The sequence below is a fragment of the Procambarus clarkii genome, chromosome 6, assembly GCF_040958095.1.
Source record: "Procambarus clarkii isolate CNS0578487 chromosome 6, FALCON_Pclarkii_2.0, whole genome shotgun sequence".
NCBI classification, from domain to species: Eukaryota; Metazoa; Arthropoda; class Malacostraca; order Decapoda; family Cambaridae; genus Procambarus; species Procambarus clarkii.
In genome coordinates, this window is record NC_091155.1 from 45,416,545 (window position 1) to 45,433,273 (window position 16,729).

Consider the following 16,729-nt stretch of genomic DNA (forward strand, 5'->3'; position numbering starts at 1 on the left):
CCAGAAAGAGCATCCCCCAAGATCGCCCGAGTCTCAAGACCATCTAAACCCTGCCCCGACCCTGAAACCCTCAGACGCTTTGGAGCCGGAAGAAGGAGGGGGGGGGGGGGGTGGTGGAGACCATCCTTCACATACAAAGCAAGGGGAAGGACAAGGGGGTGCGGACTGAAACAAGGACGAAGCGACCAACACCCCCTAGTCCGGGTCTCTATATCCAAAACGGGGCAGCCTCGGGGCTTCCGTGTCTGTATGTTATATACACCGAGGGCAACAACCAAAGGCAGAATCCCTCACCAGGCAGGAAAACAAAAAGAAAATAAAACCCCACAAGAGAACAGGGTATCCAGGTGGAACAGAGACGGCCACTATGAGAGGTGAAAACTAGCTGTGCAGTACAGTGTGAACATTTTCAAGAGAAAACTAGATCATTTTCTCCAAGGAGTGCCGGACCAACCGGTCTGTGGTGGATATATGGGCCTGCCGGCTGCTACAAGCAAAAGCCTAGTGGACCAAACTCTCACAAGTCAAGCCTGGCCACGGGCCAGACTTGGGGCCTAGAAGAACTCCCAGAACCCCATCAAGCAGGTATCAGTACCCTGCGCCCCCACCAGTGCAAACTGCCTCTTACCCTAAGGCGAACAAGGATGCCAGAACATCCCCGCACACAAAGCCTCTCTGCCTCGTGCCTCTCTGAGAGGGACCAGGTTCTGGCTTGTGGTCCTTGGAAGGCCTAAGAACTCCATTCACACTGACTGATGCCAAAGTTTAATATTAGCAATATCAGCCTGGATAGCTAGGGGGAGTCGATGGGGCTACCCCAAAGAAAAAGGCTGGCATGAACCAAGAAAAGCTAGAGCTTTTCGCAATGCGCAACCATGGCACCAACCAGCAGGGAATGAACCGGCCATAGGATGCTCATACTGTAAGCTCACTTATCCAGAGTATATGTGAAGGATCTCACTGGATAAGCCAGACATCTGGATAAGCAGAATTCTTATAGGGGAAGGGAACAAAAACCAGAGTTGAATGTAATGAACCGATAGTTTCTGGGTGAGACCCAGAGGCTCACAGGAGCTAACCGGGCTGATACGAATGTGTTAGACTCTGGCATCAGTCAAAGCACATGGAGTTCTAGGCCTACCAAGGAACACGAGTCATAACCTGGCCTCCCTCAGAGAGGCGCGTGGAGCAATGGGCTATAGAAACCCCCATGTGGTTGGAAGCATTCTATGTCTGCCATCGACTGTGACTGTGACCCAGAAAGGTAAGCGCCCCAAAACAAACACCTATTCTGGTTAAAATATTGCTACAGAAAGCCGAACTAGTGGACAGAACTCCCCAAATGAAAACGAGCAAACGAGCATGACGTCACTACATTGCCACACTGCTGTCTGTTCAACTCCGCCTACCTGGGAGGGGAAAGGGGAAGCCCCAATCTCTGCACCGGCTATCCACCCTGTAGTTCTGAGGCTTGATATAAAAACCGCCGACCAGAGGGGAGGGAGGGATGCCTCCGGTCGCCTTCGGCTCTCCAGAGCTACTTAACCCCCCCCCCCCCAAAAAAAAAAAAAAAAAGCGTCGAATGTAATGAAACACCATTTTCTGGGTGAGACCTGGAGGCTCCCCGGAGCTTTACCAGGTTGATATGCTAATGTCAGACTTTGGCATCAGTCATGTGTATGGAGTTCTAGGGCCTACCGGGGACCATGGCCAGAACCTGGCCCCCTCAGAGAGGCAAGGGGAGCAATGACCTATAGAAACCACTGTGTGGTTGGAAGCATTCTATGTCTGCCATCGACTGGGTCAAGCATCCAGAAAGGTAAGCATTCCAAAACAAACTCTTATTCTGGTTAAAATTGCTACCTAAAGCCGAACTAGTGGATAGAACTCCCCAACAGAAAACAAGCAAACTGGTATGACGTCACACGTCACCGCGCCGCTCTCTGCGCAGCTCCCCCCTCCCCGGGAGGGGGAAGGGGGAGTCCCAGACCTCCCACGCCGGCTATCCACCCATCAGTTCTGCGGCTGGATGTCAAAACACGCAAAAACAGCCGACCGGAGGGAGGGAGGGTTGCTGGGGAGCCTCCGGGTCTCACCCAGAAAATGGCGTTTCATTACATTTAACGCTGGTTTTCTGTGGGGGAGCCCCATCGGCTCCCCGAAGCTAACTACCCACAGAGGAAGGTCAAAGGGACGGAACCGGGAGGCGGACACCACGCACCCCCCACGGAAGCGAGACAACCGGCAGCAAAACGCCAACCCAAGGTGCCACAGCCCCTAAAAGTCCCAGGAACAACACGAGAACGAGCAGCAAGGCCCCCGTATGAACACCAAAGATCCACGCCCGAATGACCGCAAGAACACGTCGCTCAGACGGCAGCGAGAGCAGCGAAGCCACGAACGCCACGGGCATGAGGGAAGAACACAGGCAGCTGAGCCGCAAGAACACGGCTGACAACCCGGGACACCATCAGCTGCGAACCGGGAAGAACAGAACCGGATCAACGCAAAACGCGCTTCGGACACAGATGCCATGGCACACAAACAACAGCGGAGGGCCACCACTGAACACAAAAACACGACACACCCCCCGGCTCGACCAACCAAGCACCAACAAAACATGGACCCCTCCAGAACGCAGCAGCCCCACCCCGCGCCAGAAAAGATGGAGACTGCTGCCACCGAACAACCAAAACGCTAAAACCGAAGGAGCAAGAAAACTCAGCGACCCGACCCCCAGAGGCAAATGCCAAAAGGAAAAAGAGCCGACGAAAAAACAAACCGGAACCGAAGGGGCCCTACCAACCAAGGAGAAGACACAGCACGCTGACCCGAGACCAGGACGGTGCAAGCAGCGCACGAACAGCCGGAGATGAAACAATGCACGACAGCTTACTAACGGTGCACAGGCAACACCAAGACTGAAAGCAAACCGAAGCGGCTCCGCCAGCGCAGCACGAAAGAGGCGACAGTATGCGGCAAGACGACGGCCCCAACCCCCACCAGAAAACCAAGCTGACGCTAACTAGAGTAGCCACCTAAGAAGGGACAGGAAAAGGAAGGACCGCCAAAATACCCCATACTGCCGCCAAGAGAAGTACGCAGGTGGGCCACCTACCACGAATCCATGACCGCGAGGCAGAACGTAAGCAGCCCCGACAAGGCCCCCTCCGAGCCCAGGAAAAGGCGGAGCCGCGAGAAGATCTCGGGCGCGACCACCGAAACCCAAGCGGCACAAGGAGATGGAACGTCTGCCAAACAGAAAACTCCCCAAAGCAAGCAAGCCCGCCAGGAGTTAAAAAACGACGGGTCCGATGCGAGACATCGCAAGACCCCGAAAAACCAACCGGCAGGGCTAGCTAGGAAACCAAAGAAGGCGGAAGGGTTGCTGCCAGAGCAGTACCCGAACCAAGGGGTGTGAGCAACTGCAACAGACCGAGACAAAGAAGCACACCACAGGACACAGGCCGAAAAAACACCCAAGCCGCCAAGGAACACACGCCGAACAACCCTGCAGCAGAGGAGGAAACAAGGGAACGCACAAGGAAATGAAGTGGTGGAAACCGACCAAAGGAGATGCCAGGAAAACGACTGGGGAGAGGCAGGATGAAAGAGCTGAAGCACAAAAAAAAAAAAACAGGAAAACAACCAGGGGTGGACAAGCAGGCAGGGACAGAAAAACCCCACGCACATGAGAGAGCCAAGCCAGGGACCCGAAGACCACGAAAAACAACAAGCAAACCCCAATACGCAAACCCTAGGCACAAAACAGCCGCAAAGTGCCACACCACAACCGGACACAGAAACAAGGACACGCCACTGCGAAACACGATACCAATGCACACGTGCAGCAGCAGCAACAGGCAACATGCAACATTTAAATAGCAACTCTTCTGCAAAAGCAGAGAACGGAGCAGGCAGACCCCAGACAGGGCCAACGGAGACACGACAGAACCCTGCAGGCCCAGAAACCTGCACACCAGGTGACTGATGGCGGAGAACCCCGCTCGATACCTGCTGGATGGGGGTACTGGAAGCTCATTTGCACCTCAAGCCCGGCCCGAGGCTAGGCTAGACCGGCCAGAGGGTGGCCCACCAGGCAGCTGCTTGGAGCGGCCCGCAGGCCCACATACCCCTCACAACCAGGGTGGGCCGCAACTTCGAGTCGAAAACAGGCTAGTGTGCCCTGGAAGTCCACGGATGTACCGGCAATATGGCGCATGCTCGCAAGTAGGTTGTGTAACAACCGCAGACCTCTGATGGTTATACAGTGTTCCCCGATTGTGCCTATAGCACCACTGCACTCCACTGGTACTATCCCGCAAGTTCTTCCAGATAGGCGGGACCCAAGAGCCAGAGACCAAAATCTGCAAGCACAACCAGGAGAGCCCTACCAGGTGAGTACATAACCAGCACCACAACCCACACACCTCAACACAAAAAAAGGTGGGTCCCCTGAATGACTAGCATGGGTTGGACATGCACAGGAGTGGGACTGGAAGGGTTGAAAAAGGGACAGTCACTGGTGTGCGAACGGTCTCAGTCATACAAAAATATACCTAAATAAAGACAGGTATATAAACAACACTGCATCCAGCGCCCGGCCAAAAGACGCCAGACTGCAGAAACTCACCTGTCGAACGGAGGCACGAATGTGACACGACTCAACCGTGCCCAGAAGATCCTGGGAGCACCGCCAGGTGAAGACGCCAGAGCCGGACCCACAGGAGAGCAGGGTAGAGGCGAAGGAGGCAGCCCATGTGTTTCCATGACACAGGGAAAACCTCTGTGTCCTCCCCACAGCTGGAAACCACGACACCCCCAGAGCGAAGGGGCACATACCGCAGCAAGGGAGAAGAGCGAGAGGCGAAGCACCTGAGAAAAAAGGGCCCAAAACACCAGCACTGAAACACACCGCCCAGACCAAAACAAATTCCACGGCGCATGCGCATGACACGCTGGCCGAACTGCACAACCTGCTCTGCGGGAAGGCGCCAACCAGGACTACCTCACTAGAAAAATAGCCAAAAGAGGAAGCAGGAACAACAAAACCGGCCAACGAAGCGAAGACAGAGCCCAAAAATGTACCCAACAGGGCCACAAGTAGCCCAAGAGGGCTACAAGTAGCCCAAGAGGGCTACAAGTAGCCCAAGAGGGCTACAAGTAGCTCAACCGGCCCACAAGTAGCCCAACCGGCCCACAAGTAGCCCAACCGGCCCACAAGTAGCCCAACAGGGCCACAAGTAGCCCAACCTGGCTACAAGTAGCCCAAAACAGTGACTCGGACGAGGAGCCGACAGACGTTCCAATAATGCAGGAAGTAGCGAAAACCTTCCCGAACCCTCGAGAACACAGAAGCCAACACTAGCTCCCGAAGGCACACAAAGGCGCACCCGAGACCAGAAGTCACGTAGAACTCCAAGAACGGGGAAACATGACTTAAGACAACGTCCCAAAAATGGGGGGGGGGGGAATGCATCCACCCACAGGACGGAACGAACCGACTCAAAAGGCCAAGGAACCGAGCCCGGGGAGGGGCCGATGCCCAACAGCACGTACGGCGAGTGGGGAGGAAAAACCCCACTCCGCGTAACCACAAGCCCCGCCTAGAGGGGGAGAAAAAAACCCCACGGGGTCCTACGGGGCCCAAGGCCCCCCAAGTCAGCCCCTCCCCAGCCCCGGGAACCGACACGACAGGCCCCGGGGCCGAGCCATCCCCCCCAAGCCCCGGCCGAACCAGAAAACCGGGGCAGCCGCGAAAACACTAAGGAAGGGAGCCCACTGGCAGACTCTTACAACACGGCTGGAGGAACAGGCTCAATGTCCCCGTCACTACCCCGGAAGGGGAATTCCCGCGAGACTGCCCGAGTCTCAACACCATCAAACCCCGCCCCGATCCTACAGATGGTAAGGAACCAGATGCAGGCAGGGAGGGGGATCCAGGGAAAAGACAAGGGGGCGTGGATGGAACCGAAGCAACCAACACCCCCAAGTCCCAACACGAACCAAAACGGGGCAGCCCTGGGGTTCCCGGGGAGTAAACCATGAGAGCGTTGCCACCACCAAGGCTCAAAGTGCAACGCCCCTGCTGCCCGCACCCGCTAGTCAGGACAACTGGGTAACTGAGCCACAAAGAGCAACAAAACTCGTAGGACTCTGGGTCGAAGGTGTCACCGACCCCACAGGCAGCAGACGGAGGCAAAACAGAGAGTCACCCAGAGACAAAGGGTGAGAACAACCCTCAAACTCGCTGGAAGCGAGGGGGGACTCTGGGGTCACATCCATCGGACCCACGCACCCCCAGGGGTTTCCCAGGGTCCCGAGCGTTTACTATAAGAGGACTCGCGCTCAGGTAATCCCAGGCAGGGTACTGTCGGGGTTCACCTCATTATAAGAGGGGGGGAGTAACAGTCTACTCAATGTCACTCACCGTAGCCCTGCGGGTCTTCAGTCTATCCTCGCGGCGCCACTGTACGCCAGGAGAGTATCCCAGTCAATCCCAACCGGCCTCTGATCGAGAATGAGTGGGAACACAGCTCGTACTCTCTACAGCTTGTGTGCCCGCCCCGACACAAGGCTCTACTACTAACCACAAGGTCGCCAACTGGTGTTTCCCATGTCCAGTAACACGTCAGTGGTTTTGTTGAATTGTGGTAGCAGTGGCAAGGACACACTCAATAGATCTGATATCAGGCAGGTATTTATTTCTGTCACTCTTTCCTTTCAGGTATTATATAGCCACAAGAAATATGGAGGGGATGATATAAACACCAATGTACTTTGTATTTTACTTAAAACTCATTCAAAGACATCACAAGATTATATCAATAAGCAAACAGCTGTTTCAGGCGGAAGTCGCTCGTTCCCACATATAATCATGAACTCGCCAAGCTGGCAATGCTCCCCCTCACGTCAATGTCAAAATCAGCTGGGCGGCGTCCTTCTCGCTGTGTGAACGTTTATTGCTTGTTTTCCTGGCGTCACGTGCTCTGTTTCTTTAAATTCCCAAAGATCACTAGAAGTTCGAACACACAATATTTGCGACAATAGCACGTAAATACTTCGCTGCACTGATCTTGAGCTCAATCAAACATTTCTATATTAAAGGACGCAATAATTCACTATCATGGTATTATACACTGCCCTTCATTTAATGATAACGTATGCAAGTATATATCACTGGAGTTCTCAGTAATTCTTTTCGTGGGCGATAACACAATTAATCACTACACACATGAATGATTATTCAATACACAAGCATAGACTTACACATATATATATATATATATATATATATATATATATATATATATATGTCGTACCTAGTAGCCAGAACGCACTTCTCAGCCTACTATGCAAGGCCCGATTTGCCTAATAAGCCAAGTTTTCATGAATTAATTGTTTTTCGACAACCTAACCTACCTAACCTAACCTAACCTAACTTTTTCGGCTACCTAACCTAACCTAACCTATGAAGATAGGTTAGGTTAGGTTAGGTAAGGTTTGTTAGGTTCGGTCATATATCTACGTTAATTTTAACTCCAATAAAAAAAAATGACCTCATACGTAATGAAATGGGTAGCTTTATCATTTCATAAGAAAAAAATTAGAGGAAATATATTAATTCAGGAAAACTTGGCTTATTAGGCAAATCGAGTCTTGCATAGTAGGCTGAGAAGTGCATTCTGGCTACTAGGTACGACATATATATATATATATATATATATATGGATGATATATATCCATATATATCATATATGGATATATATATATATTCATCCATATATACCATATATATTCATCCATATATATATATGGATGAATCATAGACATCAATAATGGTAATAACATAGTTACTGGGCACATAGCCTAACTCCAAATACTGGCATATATATATATACTCTCTCAATAACTGATCATATTAAAGTCTCATGAAAGACATTATCAACACAGTAAATTCATCAATTACTCCGGGTGCCTGCACACACCAATAATAGTAATAAATTTCGTGAATACTCTATATAGTCCCACTCTGCACACTGGTGCCTCTGGCTAAATAAAATAGCTGACTAAAGGGGAATTGGGAGGGAAACTAGAATCACCTACTTCCACCTATCCTCCGGTGAGAGTTGAGATGTAGCTCCTGGTCCAGGCTCCTGCCTCGTGTAGGGAACGCCCCCACACACACCCTGTCGTGTCCTCCAGGAACTCAATCAACGTCCCACCATAAGCGCGTCGTCTCCATGCCTTTTCACTGCAGGTCCGTGCTCCTCCTCGACTTTTTGTAGGGTTGGAGTCGGTCTCCCGGCCGTCAACTTCTCCTCCCAGCTACGGCTGCCTGCCTACGTCTCGGCTGCAGTCGTTCGGATTCCCGAATAGTTTTCTTCTTCCACTGCTTCCCGGTGGCTCGGTCCAGCCACTACGCCGTCACAAACGGGTGAACTGCCTCAGACGTCGCATACGTCACTGCAAAGACTTCACTTCTTCTTGCACAGTACCTGTCCTGGAGCACTTGTTGCTCAATATCCCGTCGATTCCCTCTCTGGTCCAACACATGAACGAAGGAAGACCTCACAGAGTATTTGCAGACTTCGGGTGACGCGTAAAATCCACGGGAGCGGGAAACAACTGTCAAACTGACAGGACCAATCTTCGCACGTCCAACCACCTTGACGTGTCGTGTCAGACTGATTCCCTCCGGAGGATTGGCCCAGCCACTACGTCATCACTGTGGAGCTATCAGCCGTCGCATACGTCGCTGCCTAGACTCCACTCTTGCACAACACCTGTCCATGGAGCACTTGTTGCTCAATATTCTGTCAATTTCTTCTCTGGTCCAACACATGAACGAAGGAAGACCCTACAGGTGATGGCAGACCACGGGTGATGCGTAAGTCCTCCGGAGACAGGGTAAACTGTCCAACTGACAGGACCCCCCAGCGCACGTCCGACCTCCTTGACGTGCTGTCTTAGACTGATGGCGCCGCCGTGGCGCTCTGACCGGACCCCCCTTCCTTCGTGACGTCATATTCGCCATGGGAGGTTTTCATTGGCTCCCTGTGCCACATCGCTGTCGGTGACCAATCTGGTGTCACTGACGTCACACAGTTTTGGCGGCAAAACAGAGTAGCCAGCGCCATATTGGCTTCCTAAAGGGCCTAAACCACAGGCCAAAATACTCTTCTTTTATCAATTTCTCGGCACATCGAGAACACTACATTCTCCCACATATATCAAACTGTTGCCTGCGATGTAGAGAACGCTCGGGTAAAGTGGACATGACTCTTACAGCAGGCGTGGGAGAAATATAAGGGGGGGAACACCGTCACAGTACTGCTAACGGGCGCCCAAAGCTACCAAACAACTTTCTAAGAGCTGAACCCCCAGGACGTGTACACTCACGGGGACCTAGCAGAGGGGTACCACCAGAAAATACTCAGAACACAAGGGACACAAGGGACAAGAATGAAGGCAGATCCCCCCACCAGGTAGATAAACAAAAAGAAAAAGAAAACCCCGCAAGAGGACAGCGTACCCAAGTGGAACAGAGCCAGCCGCCATGATTGGTAAAGACAAGCTGCACAGTACCCTGCGCCCCACCAGTGCAAAACTGCCCCTTACTCTAAGGCGAACAAGGGAGACAGAACACCCGAGCACACAACGAGCAGCCGAAAACCAAGCAGTAAACGGCCTAGCAGGGGGCAGGACCCAAGGAACTTGTGGAAGGTGGCCCCAAGCCCCAAGGGCAGTACTTACAGGGCACCTAGGGAAGGGAACCCTAGGCGCATGCAGCCCAAGTACTGGAGACACATTCCCGGCTCACGCACCACCTAGAAGACAGACACCACACTCTAGGTACAGTGTTGAAACAACTACTGGAGCCGGAGCACATAACCGGTGCCTATAGCATCAGCCGAAGAACTGATGGGTGGATAGCCGGCGTGGGAGGTCTGGGGCTCCCCCTTCCCCCTCCCGGGGAGGGGGGAGCTGCTCAGACAGCGGTGCGGTGACGTGTGACGTCATACTAGTTTACTTGTTTTCTGTTGGGGAGTTCTATCCACTAGTTCGGCTTTAGGTTGATACCTGGTTGATGGGGTTCTGGGAGTTCTACTCCCCAAGCCCGGCCCGAGGCCAGGCTTGACTTGTGAGAGTTTGGTCCACTAGGCAGTTGCTTGGAGCGGCCCGCAGGGCCACATACCCACCACAGCCCGGTTGGTCCGGCACTCCTTGGAGGAATAAATCGGTAGCAATTTTAACCAGAATAGGGGTTTGTTTTGGAATGCTTACCTTTCTGGATGCTTGACCCGGTCGATGGCAGACATAGAATGCTTCCAACCACACGGGGGTTTCTATAGGCCGTTGCTCCCCTTGCCTCTCTGAGGGGGCCAGGTTCTGGCCGTGGTCCCGGGTAGGCCCTAGAATTCCATACACATGACTGATGCAAAAGTCTGACATTAGCATATCAGCCTGGTAAAGCTCTGGGGAGCCGATGGGGCTCCCCCCAGAAAAGAAGGACATACCCGGGAGGAAGTCGACCCTCACTCTTCAATGCGAAGTCAAGACAACTGGCTACAACCACCGACCCAATGCTACACAAGCCCGACAAGATCCATGAACATTGACAAGGTAGCGAGCGGCCAGGACCCAGTTCAACCTCCAAAAACCCTGTGCCCGAATGTCAGCCCAAGACATGTTACCGAAGATGGCAGCCAGCACAGCAAACTTACGATCATCATGGGCATAAGGATAGACCGCAGACTGGCTGGATCAAATAACCCTGCGGATGACCTGGGAGACCCAAAACCTGGAACAGGGAAGAAGGGAAATCGGGTCAACCCAAAGTGTGTCCCTGGCCATCGAGGTCGTGGCGGGCAGAAACGGCGGAGAGCTGCACCTGGACACAACACATGATGCACCCCCCAGCCTAACCAACAAAGCATCAACAACCCAAGGACCCCTCAGGAAAGCAGCAGTCTCATTCTTCACCAGAAAAGAAGGAGAATGCTGCAAACGAACAAACCTACCACCAGGATCAAAAAGAGCAGAAACCTCTACGCCAGAGAAGAGCATGAAGCACCCTTACCCGACACCCCCAGAGGCCAATGCCAACAGGAAAAAAAAAAGTCTTGGAAAAATAATCCTGCACCGAAGGGGCCACCACAAACCAAATGAGAAGAGAGAGCTTCTCACCAGCTCAAACTTAAAGGAGTCTACATACATATAATCCATATTAAGGAGCTTAAATGCAAGGAAATGTTCACTCTGTAATGAACATGTCCTACAATAAAACAATGTTGGAATGCTGAAGTTCTTTCAGTAAGGATATTTCTCTGATAGCAGTGAATGAAACACATTCCTCCATGATTTCCAATCTAATTTTTTTCAAAGCTACACACTTGCTAATCTTGCAGTTTCTCGCTTTGTATACAACATCTAAGGTGCTCTTTCCAAGCTTCTTTATGCACATTGTCTACTCACCTCAGAACTAATCCTGGTGGTGCAGAAGGGTAAACACAAACATAGTCTACACAAAAACTCTGTGTAGACTATTAAGGATTCCTAAGGCTGATGTGACATGTGTGGAGCTATTTCAGTGTGGCTTGCAACAACAGGAAATCATCATTCATCACCTCCAGAAAAAAATAAGGTATCCCTAAAGGAGGATACCTATAAATCAATAAGAGAGAGCAATGCCGAACAACTTAAAAGTTAAAATACAGTTTGTAAGAAAGGAATAAATAAATGTGCTTACCAGGACGCATTGCACCTCTCTGAATTCCTGCAGCTTGTTTAACGAAGTATGTCACAGGAGGGTTGTGAATAACTAATTCAAAGGATCTGTCAGGTCGCACTTTAATTCTGCATGGCAAAGGAACACCTTCAATGTAGTGGGCTGTACGAGAATTAAATTCTTTACAAAAGGCTGCAATGTTCAGACCACGCTGAGGGGGGGAAAAAAAAGTGATATTATATTCACAGGAAACAGCTTGAGCACTATAATAATCAATAATTTATAAAAAACCAGCGTTGAATGTAATGAAACGCCATTTTCTGGGTGAGTCCCGGAGGCTCCCCGGAGCTATCCCAGGCTGATATGCTAATGTCAGACTTTGGCATCAGTCATGTGTATGGAGTTCTTAGGCCTACCGGGGACCACGGCCAGAACCGGGCCCCCTCAGAGAGGCAAGGGGAGCAATGGCCTATAGAAGCCCCCGTGTAGTTGGAAGCATTCTATGTCTGCCATCGACCGGAACAGGCACCCAGAAAGGTAAGCGCCCCAAAACAAACCCCTATTCTGGTTAAAATTGCTACCTAAAACCGAACTAGTGGATAGAACTCCCCAACCGAAAACAAGCAAACTAGTGTGACGTCACACACTGCCGCGCCGCTGTCTGCGCAGCTCCCCCCTCCCCGGGAAGGGGAAGGGGGAGCCCCAGACCCCCCGCGCCGGCTACCCACACCTCAGTTCTTGAGGCTGGATGTCAAAAACGCGAAAAACCGCCGACCAGAGGGAGGGAGGGATGCCGGGGAGCCTCCGGGACTCACCCAGAAAATGGCGTTTCAGTACATTCAACGCTGGTTTTCTGGGGGGAGCCCCGTCGGCTCCCCGGAGCTAACTACACACAGACAGAAAAAGAGGGACTTACCCGGGAGGCGGTCGTCGCTCACCCCTCAACTCGAAGCCGAGACAACTGGCTGCAACCGCCGACCCAAAGCAACACAGGCCCGACGAGGCCCAGGGACATTCACAAGGTAACGAGCAGCCAGGACCCTGTTCGACCGCCAAAATCCCCGCGCCCGAATATCAGACCAAGACATATTCCCAAAGACGGCAGCAAGAGCCGCGAACTTACGAACGTCATGGGCACGGGGATAGACCGCAGGCTGGCTGGACCTAATAACCCTGCGGACGACCTGAGAGACCCGAACCCGCGAACAGGGAAGAAGGGAAACCGGATCAACCCACAGCGCGTCCCCGGACACAGAAGCCGTGGCGCGCAAATAACGGCGAAGCGCCGCAACCGGACACAAAACATGATGCACCCCCGGCCTGACCAACCAAGAATCAACCACCCATGGACCCCTCCGGAACGCAGCAGTCTCATTCTTCGCCAGAAAAGAAGGAGACGGCTGCAAACGAACAAAACTATCACCACGACCAAAAGAGCAGAAACCCCTGCGCCGGAGGAGAGCATGAAGCTCCCCTACCCGACCCCCAGAGGCCAAAGCCAACAAGAAAAATGCCTTGGAAAAACAATCCTGGACCGAAGGGGCCACAACGAAACGAGGAGATGAAAGGAAAGCGAGCACTCTGTCCAAAGACCAGGACGGCTCAGGCGACGCATGAGCAGGCCGGAGGTGAAACAATGCACGAGCCAGCTTGCGAAACGGCGCAGACGTAACATAGATACCGAAAGCAAGCTGAAGCGGCTCCGCCAGCGCCGCACGATACGAAGCGACAGTGTTAGGCATAAGATGACGGTCCTGAAACAACCACGAGAGGAAGGACAAGACCACCCGAACAGACAAGGAGCTAACACGACGAAGACGCAAAAAGAAACGGAAGGACCGCCAGGAAACTTCATACTGCCGCCGAGAAGAAGCCCTCAGGTGGGACACCAACAAGGAGGCCACCTGATCACCATAGAGATGATGATAGACTCGAGTCAAAAAAACCATACGCGAAGACTCGAGGAGAAGATCGAACCAGCTACGTGACGTACCGGCCCGATCTGCTGAAAGAGGCGGAGCCGCGGGAAAACCCTCGGGTTCGGACACCGAGCAACCAGCGCCTGAAACCAAGGCTGGGCCGGCCACCAAGGGGCCAGAAGGACAACTCTCCCCCGGTAAGTCTCTAAGCGAGTCAGGACCTGGAGCAACAGCCGAACCGGGGGAAAGAGGTACAGGAACCCCCACCTCGACCAGTCGAGCCGAAAGGCATCGACCCCGACGGCCTCGCAATCGGGGAAGGGCGCCGCATAAACGGGAAGACGCCGCGACCACGCCGACGCGAAGAGGTTCACCTCGGGGCGCCCGAACGTCTGGCAAAGCCAACGGAAGGACTCGTCGTCGACCGTCCACTCCGTGGAGAGGGGAACGAAGCGAGACAGGGCGTCGGCCAAGACGTTGGACACGCCCCGTACGTGAACCGCCAGGAGAGCCAAACCCCGAGAACTCAGCAGACGAGTCACCCGAAGCGACCAACCCCAAAGAGACAAGGACCGCATCGAACCCCCGCGGTTCAGGCAATGAACCACCGGAGAGCAGTCCGAATGGAGCCGAATCGTCGATCCGCGGGCCACCCGAATCCTCCCCAGAGCAAACCACACTGCCGCGAACTCCCGCACCGTACTGTGAGCTCGACGGAAGGACGGATCCCAACGCCCCTGGCCGGCCTGGTGAGCACTGGTCACAAAACCCCAGCCGAGAGACGACGCATCCGTGTACACATCAAGCGAGGGCTCGGGTAGGCGCCAAGGCACTGAACCTAGAAAAACCCGAAGAGGAAGCCGGTGACGCAGCAACCGACGCAAGTCCCCCGGGGGTCGAACTCTGCGATCGCGAGAGAGGCAGAAGGGGGAACCCCGAAGGAACCAGAACAGCCGTCGAAGCCAAACCCGACCCGGCGGGTAGACCACCATCGCGAAGTTCAGGCTCCCGCACAGCCCCTCGAGCAACCGCCGGGTGACCCGAGGGCCCTCCAGAAACAGACGAAGGCGGGACCGCAGCCGCAGGAGAGACTCCGGAGGGAGAGACAAGGAGGCGGTTCGAGAGTCCCACACGAGACCCAGCCAAGTCCGAACCTGAGAGGGACAGATGGGACTTCCTCCAGTTCACCAAGAACCCGAACCCGGCGAGCTGGGAAAGAACCAAATCCCTGGCTAGCAAGCAAGCTGACTGGCTGGGAGCCCAAACCAGCCAGTCGTCGAGGTAGGCCAACACCCGAACACCTAGGAGATGCAAACGAGCCACCACAACCCGTGTAAGGCGTGTGAACACGCGAGGTGCCAGGTTCAACCCGAACGGGAGACAACGAAAGCGGTAACTCAGACGCCCCACTACAAAACCGAGCCAGTCCCTGAACCGCGGATGAATCGGGACATGCCAATAAGCGTCCCGGAGGTCCAGGGACACCATCCAAGCTCCCGGCTCCAAGAGGAGCCGAACCTGAGACAGCGTAGTCATCCGAAAGGAGGGGCAATGAACCCAGGGGTTCAGACGGGACAAGTCCAGAATGAACCGCAGGTCCGCGCAGTCCCGTTTCGGAACCGGAAACAGACGGGAAACCCATCTGAGGGACGACGTCGTTTCGACGACGCCCAAGCGTACCCACTCCAAGACGACTCGACAGAGCGCAGAGGAAGAAGCCTGCCCTGCCAGCCCCGACCCCCCAAAGGGGGGAGGGGCCACCCAACGCCACCGCAGGCCGCGAGACACGACCCGAAAGGCCCACGAATCGTGGGACCAGGCGCGAGCGAACAGCGAAAGCCGCCCCCCATCGCCCCGTCAAAGGGGCAAACCGCGAAAAGGCCGGCGACCCTTACGAGACCCATAACCCCGCACAGCGCGAACACCGCGCCGACCAGACGAGGGAGGGTCCGCAGGAGGAGCCAACCCCAAACCTGACACCAGAGGCCTACCACGACGAGAGGAACCCCGAGTCCTGGCACGACCTTTCCGGGAAGACCCACCCCGGGACCCCCGGAAAACCAACAAGTCCGACATCGGACGACAAGCCGCCGATGCAGCCTGAATAAACTGCGCCACGGCCGACTCCCCAAACAGGAGAGGACAAAAAGGTGAAGAACGCCTAAGAGCCAGAGCCCAAGCAGATTCCACGGAGGAACCCAGCACCGCCTGCCGACACGCGAGACGGGAAGCATAGAACAGGGAAACCGCATCCCGCAAAATCGGCGTGAACAGCTTCAACAAGGCAGCCGACGAACGCGCAGCCGAGGACAAGGTGCCGGACCCCGGGACGGACCCAAGCGTCCCCACATCCTCCACGAGCCAATCCGAAGACAGCTCCAGGAGGGAAAAGAACCGCAAGGCCGAACACAAAAGGCCCCGAGCGCGCAAGTCCTCCGCCACGAGCGCCGCCGAAAGGGAGGGAACCTGCACATGGAGCTGAATAACGCCCACATCGCGGGGAAGGGCAGGGGCAAACAAGCACTCATTCAGGTACTCAAGCTCACCCCCCAGGAAAACCTGAAGCACCGTGGAAGCTTCCCGCCACTCCAGCGTGCGGGAACGACAGAAGGAATGCCAGGAATCCAGACCAAACAAGGGGCAGTCTGCTAGCCAGGACGACTCCGGAACCTCGTAACGGAGCCAGAAAGGGAACGAAGTCCCAAACCTGAACGTGGACGGATCCATTTCCGAGGCATAATCCGGGTCACGCAGGAGGTAAGCTGCAAAGGCCGCTCGCACCACACCAGGTTGGATGCGATAAGCCGAAAACCTCCGGAAGGACGGAACCGACGTACCCGGGGGAACACGGAACCGTACCCGGGGAGGGGCCGATACCAAATCCAACTCGTACGCAGAGGGGGGGAAAGAAAACCCCACTCCTTGTAACAATAAGCCCCGCTCAGTGGGAAGAAAAACCCAGGCGGGGTCCAGCGGGGCCCAAGGCCCCCAAGTCAGCCCCTCCCCAGCCTCGAGGTCCGTCACCACAGGACCCGAGGTCGAGTCCTCTCCCCAAGCCCCGACCCCACAAGACAAGGAC

The 16,729-nt window shown here is 54.2% G+C and overlaps 1 protein-coding gene across 2 annotated transcripts in view; it reads right to left on the reverse strand.

The window, feature by feature from the left end:
- Positions 1-16,729, reverse strand: part of mRpL11 (mitochondrial ribosomal protein L11) — a 117,988-nt gene that overhangs the window by 39,360 nt on the left and 61,899 nt on the right. For both annotated transcript variants that reach the window (XM_045736246.2, XM_069308981.1), the window contains exon 3: positions 11,753-11,942. In XM_045736246.2, coding sequence (XP_045592202.1) covers positions 11,753-11,942 — 190 coding nt within the window. The remainder of the gene's footprint in view (positions 1-11,752; positions 11,943-16,729) is intronic.